At 54.8% G+C, this 8662-nt stretch overlaps 1 protein-coding gene across 1 annotated transcript in view; it reads right to left on the minus strand.

The window, feature by feature from the left end:
* XYLT1 (xylosyltransferase 1) overlaps nucleotides 1–7810 on the minus strand; it is a 297901-nt gene extending 290091 nt beyond the window's left edge. Inside the window, exon 1 of the mRNA XM_059415242.1 lies at nucleotides 7432–7810. Coding sequence (XP_059271225.1) covers nucleotides 7432–7776 — 345 coding nt within the window. The 5' untranslated portion in view covers nucleotides 7777–7810. The remainder of the gene's footprint in view (nucleotides 1–7431) is intronic.
* Between the last annotated feature and the right edge of the window lie 852 nt (nucleotides 7811–8662).

An 8662-nucleotide genomic window follows, 5' to 3' on the forward strand; every position in this document is an offset into this window, starting at 1 on the left:
GTCACCACCAGCCTTCAATCCCTGTAACTGACCACTTTCAGCTGGTCAACACTTATGCAACTTCTTGCCTTAGTTTTTATTATTTGTCATCAGTAAAACAGAGATCACCTTTAACGTACAGTTGTAAGAATTCCTAAAATCATGCCCTCCCGCGGCATCTGGTAGAAGGCAAACTTCCAACGCAGAGAAATCCTGCTCGCCCTCCCCTCGGTTAGCATCACGGTTACAATGTCTGCACCCCGTGAGTACGGGACAGCCGTAGCCAGCTCTCCACCCCGTGAGCTTGACTCCTTTGGGCTTAATCAATGTCACCACCAGCCTTCAATCCCTGTAACTGACCACTTTCAGCTGGTCAACACTTATGCAACTTCTTGCCTTAGTTTTTATTATTTGTCATCAGTAAAACAGAGATCACCTTTAACGTACAGTTGTAAGAATTCCTAAAATCATGCCCTCCCGCGGCATCTGGTAGAAGGCAAACTTCCAACGCAGAGAAATCCTGCTCGCCCTCCCCTCGGTTAGCATCACGGTTACAATGTCTGCACCCCGTGAGTACGGGACAGCCGTAGCCAGCTCTCCACCCCGTGAGCTTGACTCCTTTGGGCTTAATCAATGTTGCTCAGGGCCAAGGATTACAGGAAAGGATTCGCTGGGAGGAGAAATGCTAGTCATTAGCACCCAGAGACACATGAGCCTGGATTAGATACCCAGATAAGCCAGCGTCATCTGGGCTGGGACAAACCAGGCCAGAGATGGAACAGACTCATTTCCCTGTCCCCAGAGGCCCTGGAGGGGCAGATCCTCCTTCAGAAGAGACTCAAGCAATGCCCTTCAGTGCCTCCTCCTCCCCTCCTGGCTGGGGGTCTGCGCTCCTAGGCCCTGACACTGACAAGGCCAGGTTCCCTGCTCAGAACAGTGTGGCGCTGGTTAAGGTGACACCGTCCCCCCTCTCCCTGCCACCCTCTCTTCAACATGCTGCTTCTGTGGGGGAGGGGGCAACCCTAACCACAGGGACACAACCTGATGAGTATCTGCGTGCAAACGGGTAGTTTCTGTTGCAGGCGGAAGGAAGTGCCCAGGAGACAATCAGCCTGCACATTCTTAGATACATCCCTGCCTTCCCCGGGCTCTTGGCGGGCTCCTCAGAGGCTCCTCCAGAGAGAACCACAGAGCAGCTGAACTGAGCTGGCGGAGAAGCAGGAAGCCCACTGAGGATGAATGAAAGGTTGTTTCCACTGGCCCAGGAGCCTTGCAGAGCACTCTCCTTCCTTCCTCTCCTGGCTGGAGAGAGCTGAATTCAAAACTCCTTCCTCCCGTCAGCACAGCAGGTCAAGTTCAACCCTCATATGTGTGCTGCACATTTCACCATCAGGTGATACCTTCCGCTCAGGACCATAACATCCTGTGCTCAGGACTGGGCTTCCTGACCGTATCAACTACCTAGGCGCCTCCTTAAATGAGTTCTGCAGTTCTGAGGTTAGGGACCCTCGAAAGAGCAGAGCGGGTAAGAGCCTGGATTGTCTGCGTTCAAATCCTGGCTCCGCCATTTATAAGGTGAACCCTGGGAAAGTCGCTTAAGCTCCTCCCTCTGCCTCAGTTTCCTCCATCGTGTGAGGTTTAAATGAGTTCTCGCTTGTAAAACACCCGGGACGGGGCTTGGTTATAGTAAGAACCGGGATGACAAAAATACACATTCAATGAAAAAATAAAGGGGTTAATGCATAAAGGGGGCTTTAAATGGTGCCCAGCGCATTATAGCTGCCACATGGAGACTCATTACTGTTACTGTTACTCCCTGTGTCATCATTTAGGGGTCTGACTGCACAAAAACGGCCTATCTGCTCCTTTTCCTAGGGTCAGCACATTTTTGGAAATCTGCAGTCAGAACTGAGCGAAGTGGGATGAAGACTTCCAGGAATCACGTGGCTGCATCTGGGGTTTTTCAAAGAACAGCGCAGACACGGCACTCAGAAACCCATGGGTCCACTGGACTAAGGCGGACCTCGGTTTGTTGCCCCGCTCTGCTACTCTCCCCTCTGCCCCCGACTCTGCACTGCTTTGCCTCTCTGAGCCTGTTTCCGCAGCTGTGAGAGGGGGGACAGCCACAGTCCAAGCCCATACAGTCGGGGAGATTCACTGAGACGGTGAAGGTAATAGCTGCCAAGTCCTCATTTTTCCTGCCGCGCAACCAGCACTCAAAAGACCCACAATTTCTAGCCAGGCGTCCTTAGTTTAACTTCTGTGTAAGTTGGAGAGCAATCTCCTTCTGTCCTGGGTTTTTCGTTTGGTTTCGTTTCGTTTTCTTTTGCGTGTGTGTGTGCGGGAGCATCTTAATAAGATAATGTGTGCAAAACATCTAAAGGAGGCTTGGCATACAGCTGGCACTCAGTAAGTACCAGGGCTCCTCCCTCGACCACACTCCACCCTGCTCCAAGGCGAGCTCACTCCCGGGTGTTGGATTCACTCTCCTGCCTTGGCTTTCACTCAAAGCCGACTTTCCATGGGAAAATGAATAATTGCAAAAAATTGCTTACTTTCAAACATACTAAGATTTTCTTTGCAAGAACAACAGCTCACACTGCGGCGTGTTCGTGTGCCAGGCCCCAAGCAGTTCACATGTATTAATACATCTCATCCTCACATGACCCTTGGCGGTAGCTCGGATAGTCAGAGGAGCAGAGCAGAAGGATTTGCCCAAGGTCATGGAGGTGGCCAAGAGCAGAGCCCGACTTGAACCCAGCTGTGTCAGACGCAAAGACACTTAATGGTCTCTTTCCTGGGAACTGGGGCCTGGCACCCATTTCCCAGGACTTTTTCCTCCTGCTCCCATGCCTTTTCCTTCGAGCTCGGGTTTTGCTGGGGTTAAGTTTATGTTTGACTTTTAGTTTTGCCCAAGATCTTTTCTTCTTGGTACTGATAGATGGGGACCACGGTCCATAGAAATGGGAGAAATGCAAAGAAAATGGGAAGCATTCTCCTAAGGGATAAGACTCAGGGCAGTGTTCACCAAGAGACAGAGAGAAGGTCAGCCATTACACCACGCACACTGTGCAGTCTGATGATGGCGGCACCATGGATTTTTGTCTTTCTACATACAAATTTATGGTCCCACGGATCATACACAGTCTGCGTGAGAGGGCAGCTCCTGGCTACAGAGATATTCTTCTTCTTTTTTTTTTCTTTAAGGTTGTATTTATTTGACAGAGAGAGAGAAAAAGTAGGCAGAATGGCAGGCAGAGGAAGAAGGAGAAGCAGACTCCCCCGCTGAGCAGGGAGCCTGATGAAGGGCTTGATCCCAGGATGCTGGGACCATGATCTGAGCTGAAGGCAGATGCTTGACTGATTGAGCCACCCAGGCATCCCCACAGAGATATTCTTAAGGATATTTTGTTTTCTGGGGAAACACACACACACACACACACACACACACGTACACACATGTGCAATATCAGATGCCTCAGTTCAAAACACCAAATTTCCCTTCCTCTTAAGACCATGGATCAAAGTTGGACAATCCCCAGCAAACAGGGACTAATGCCTTGGCTTCTTATTTGCAAAACACCAAGTATTTTGTCACATAAACTTGGAGAAGATTAAAAAGAAAAAGAATTGATAAACGAGAGAGAATATCTAGAGTGTGGCGAGATAGAAGGGAGGCAAAGTGCACATATACAATTACATATATACACCTATGTGTCTCATAATTTCTACTTTTATTTATCTGTTCTATTTAGCATTTTCCAGTATATGATTAAGCAGATGGCAACATTTGCAGTAAGATAAATATTGTTCAATGATGCATATTTCTGTATACAAAGTGTAATGTATTGCTCAAGCAAAATAAAACCCCACTGAGAGTGTGAAAAAAAAGAAAATCCAGCCATCAATAAAATACCCTCTGTTCTCTCTGGTCTCTCTGAGAAGCCACACCTCTCGGGCCATTAGAACCAGAGGTGATCTGGATACAGTGAACTAATTTTTCAAAGTCACTGCCAACCTCTGAAAAAGTCCTGAGTTATCTGAGTCATGTGAAGTATGAGGAACTTCTGCCAAAAAAAATTCAACAGTTCCACGGGGTCAGACGATACAGAAACCCCACCCGACGTTAAGGATGCACATGCAACGGAAGGGCAATGAAGAATCTCCCTCCTTGAATGAAACTTACCGGATAGCAAATGATCTAAGGGCGCAAGGAAAAAACGGGACTCCGAGAGGATCACAGGAGGCGAAGGGTAAGAAAATAAACGTCCGTTATGTGAACACACACGGCTCTCTTTCATTTGTCCCCAATCCCTCCAGAACCTAGAATGAGATCTTTTTGACACTCTCCCCAGTGTGTTTCCTCCCTTTTGAAGGGAGCCCATCTGTCTCTTGAATTCTGAGATGACAGTCAAAGCCACAGCTTATAGGAGACCCAGTGAAGGACTCGGTGTCTCAGCCACAACTCCGCTCTAAGCCACTCGATAATTCTAATATTTAAGAGCTTTGGAAGAGGCAGAGAGGGAAACAGGAGCTTGCAAATCTTTGATAGATATGCCCATCTCGTCACTATCCTCATGCTGTCTCTGACTCTGCTTAGAAACTGCATGTTTCTTCTTGGCTCTTTAAAATGCACCAAAAATACAATCAGGTCCCTCTACTGGGGCGCCGCTCCCCATACAAAAAAGGCAGCAAGTGAAGAGACTCTGGGACGGTGGGCACAAGGAAGCAGCAAGGTCTTGCTTAGAAAACGCTCTGGACACTGCCTGCCGGACACTCTTTGGGACACACCCACCAGCACCTCCAGCAGCACCAATGGGGCCACAGACTCCCTTTGCCTGCAAGAATTGCACCTGCCTCACCCCAACCCCACCCCAGCCTCAAGAGAGCACAGAGATGAAGCATCATGTCCCAAGCATGTGTCTCACCGGCTCTTTGAGAGAGCCATCTGGAAAATCCCAGGAATTTTTTTTTTTTTTTTTTTAATTTAACGTCCCACTCCTGAATCTATCCTCCAAGGCATCGTGCTAGCACTCCGGCAGGGGCTGCCGACAGACCACGTGTTGCAAGGGCCCGAGTGGCTTTCGAAAAGGTCTGGTCCTCTCCCAGCCCGGCAGCCCAAACTCGGGCGTGTTGTTGGACTTTGGGAACAGCCTGCCCCCTTCTGGTCTCCTTGAGCTCCGTGGAAGGGCAGGGGCTGGGTGGGCACGGCTAGAGGACAGACCGGACAGACCCCCGGATCCCTCCAGCAGGTCTACGCTGTGATTTCAGGATCTAGCAGGGCATGGGGGTAGAAATGGGGCAGGGAAAAGAGGAGACAGACAAGCAGATAAAATAAAATACAAATCCAAGGGACAGAACAGTTCACAACAGCACGGCAGACACCCTCAGGGAAGGGAGGAAAATAAAAATAAATAAATAAATAAAATTTTAAAAATCGAGGTCTATAAACAAAGGTGAAGAAATTGAAACCTGGGGAGACCCAGGACGGGGGACAGTAGTTAAACCCACAGATGAAAGCGGAGTTTCAAAAAGCAGTGCCACTCTGCTGCCGGAACGGGTATGCCAACAGGAATAAAAAAAGGAAACGACATGCTCCCACCTACCCTCCCAACTGCAAACGTCTCTGCGGCTGGGCTGGGAGGCGCGAGAATAGGGTACTGAAGTGAGCGCACACAGACGGTGCGGATGGGGAACCCAAAACGTCAAGGACCCAGGAAGAAATCCAGGCCTCCTTCCCTCTTGCCATTTATTTCAACAGGTGGTCTTTGCACCCAAATACACCTCCCGGTGCCTGTCTGAATCCCAGATGCAAAGGGTATAGGAAGCCCCACGCCGCCTTCTTCAGCCGCGTTTTCCCACTCTGGGCCAGCAGTGTACGTCCTGAAACCCCCCAGCACGGCACCTCCCAGTAGGGCTCCAAATGCAGAACCAACCTCGAATCGCATTTCTGCCCAAACACATTACAGTTCAGCCCAGGAGTTCAAAGGCAGTGTCTCCGAGGACCCTTCTCCGGAACTACAAGGCCACAGGACATTGGGAATGTTCTGGTTCTCCATCAAGAATCTCCCTCCACTCTCCTCCCCACAAACAAGGGAAAGATGTCCACCTGCTACCCACGCAGACAACCAGCAACGTGAAATGCCATCACGTCACCTCCTGGGGCACAAAGAGCCGCACTCTGGCAAAGAGGGTCACCACTGATTCCAAAGAAGTTTAACAGAACAGAAAGCAGCACGCTGTGTCTGAAGGTTGCTCCCAGAGCAACAAACGACACAGACATGCATTCAGTGCCAAAGGATTCTGAAACTAACCCCTGACATCTGACGTCCCCCAGGGGCTAGGAGGACCCCTGTAGGCAAATGGCATAAGGAAGATAAAGACAGACACACTGCACATTGTTATTCCTGAAGACAGACACGCACACCCACAGGGTGCAGACAGCCTGTCCCAGAGTTGGGAACTCTGACCTCCTGTCCTGTGTGTCCTAGCTCAGTGGGCTCAGCAAGGCAACCCAGAGAAGGTGTAAAAGACATCACTAGAGAAGCTGGGGACATCATAGGAGGACACCCAGGTGGCTCCGGATGGTCTATGGAAAAACCAGTTTCAGAGCTCAGACTGTTCACACCCCAGGAAAGCAAAGAAAACCCAGAAAGAGCCAAAGTCGTGATGATGTGGTCAGACACACAGCTGGTAACATTAATCGGCTACACACAAGACAGAGAGCCAGAGACAGCCATCTAGGAGAAGGGGCCATGCCCTGACACTGGACAGCTTGGTGAGGAAAGTCAGGGAGGGCACGAGGAGAGGACAAGGTTAGAGACGGAGAAGGTAGAGACAGGAGTCGCAGACAGCCAGACATGGCAGACAGGAGATCTAAAGTAAAACCAGGCGCCCAAGCCCGAATCCTGATTCAGGGAGCCGGCTGGGGATTTGGGACACCGATCTTAGACCCTGTCTCAGACCAGGAAAAGAAAGCAAGCAGGGCACGGAGTTGTCCGCACCCAGCTCAGCAAAAACCAGAAAGATGCTGTGAGCACCACCCATGAACAGCGGCTGAGGATCCCGGGCACGATCCACGCACTCAGACAGTGAGCGAGGCACCAACACCCACATGCCTAGTGCAAGTCGGGGCGCCCAGCAAGAGTGACGGGGAACAGGAACCCAGCCAGGCTCCGGTAACCCCCAAAGCGCCTCCTCTGGAGATAACTTCCCCAGACCCCAAGGGGGCAGTCCAAAGACTCGGGATGGGGCAGCCCAAACGGCCCCCCGAGCCTCGGCAGGGACCCCGCCCCGGCTTCCAGGGAAAGAGATGGGGAGCCGGCGGGCTTGGGGAGTCCCAGTCTGATGCCCGGGGTTCAAGGCTGAGGGGGGAGGCAGCTTGGGGTCGGGGCTGTCTCCTTCTCACCCTCCCTCCCTCCCTCTGGGACGCGAGCCGAAAGGGCATCTTACCAGCGCCCGCGCGGGCAGTGCCCCCCGGCTGGCCGGCTGCTGCGCCCGGGGTTCTCCGGGGCCGCCTCCCCGCGCCCGCGCCGGGGCCCCCCGTCCTCCGCCGCCGCCGCCTCGGGCTGCAGCCGGCCCGGCGGGCAGGTCCCGGCGCTCCCGGCGCGGGGCCGGGGCCGGGGGCGGTTGCTCCACGCCGCCGGCCGCTGCGCCCCCGCGGCGCTCCCCGGCCCCGGAGTCGAGGCTGCTGAAATTCCACACGACCAGCGTCTGCAGCAGCAGCACCGTGAGCGCCGCGAGCAGCGCCGAGTGCGAGCGCCGGGCCAGCCTCCGGGCGCACGGCGCCGCCACCATCTTCGGAGCGCGGCGGGCGAGCGGGGCGCGGGGACCCCGGGCGCTCCGGGCCGCCCCCGCGCTCCCCGCGGCTCCCGCGGCCGCCGGCTGCCGCTCGGGCTCGCGCTCGGGCCGCCGCCGCCGCCGCCGCCGCCTCGGCTCGCCGCTGCTCCTCCTCCTCCTCCGCCGCCGCCGCCGCCGCCGCCTCCACCGCCGCGGCGCGGAGTTTTCAGACGGGCAGGGACCCGGACGTCACCAGGAGGAGGGGAAGGCGGGGAGGCGGGGAGCAGGAGGCCGCGGAGGGGGCCGCGGGGCGCGCGCGCTCGGGGAGGGGGCGCGCAGGGCGGGCGGGGGCCTGGCCCGCGGGGCTCTCCTCCCCACAGCCCTCCGCCGGGGGAGGGGGTGGCGGCTGGCCGGGGGCTTGCGGGGAGGTAGGGTGGGGGGTGCGGAACGCGGGCCGGGGTGGCGAGGGGCGGGGCCTGGGGGCGGAGCGAGGGAGGAAAGAGGAGGAGGGAAAGGAAGGGGGTGGGGGCGAGCGGAGAGGACGCACCCCCCCCCCCCAGGGGAAGGGGAGGGGGGGGGTGGGGGAGAGGGGGACCGTTTCCACGACGGAGAAAAGGGGCGAGGGCAGAAGAGCAGGGGAGCTCTGGGTGAGGGTGGGCGCGCTCAGAATCAAGGGGAGGTCAGGAGCATCTGGGGGTCCTGAGATCCTGCTTTCCGTGTGGGAAGCCAACACGAGGCAGCTGAGCGGAGCGGGCTCCCCGCCCTGGAGTTTGCAGCCCAGGTGTATTCCACGGGCACAAAGACTGCCGGGCAGGTGGAGACGTAAGAAACGTTACCGGGAGTGTCGGAACCACCGCAGGGTCTTACGCAGCGGGTCCCTGGATCCCTGGCTTGAAGAGGCCGG

Source organism: Mustela nigripes, chromosome 11, assembly GCF_022355385.1.
Source record: "Mustela nigripes isolate SB6536 chromosome 11, MUSNIG.SB6536, whole genome shotgun sequence".
NCBI lineage: Eukaryota > Metazoa > Chordata > Mammalia > Carnivora > Mustelidae > Mustela > Mustela nigripes.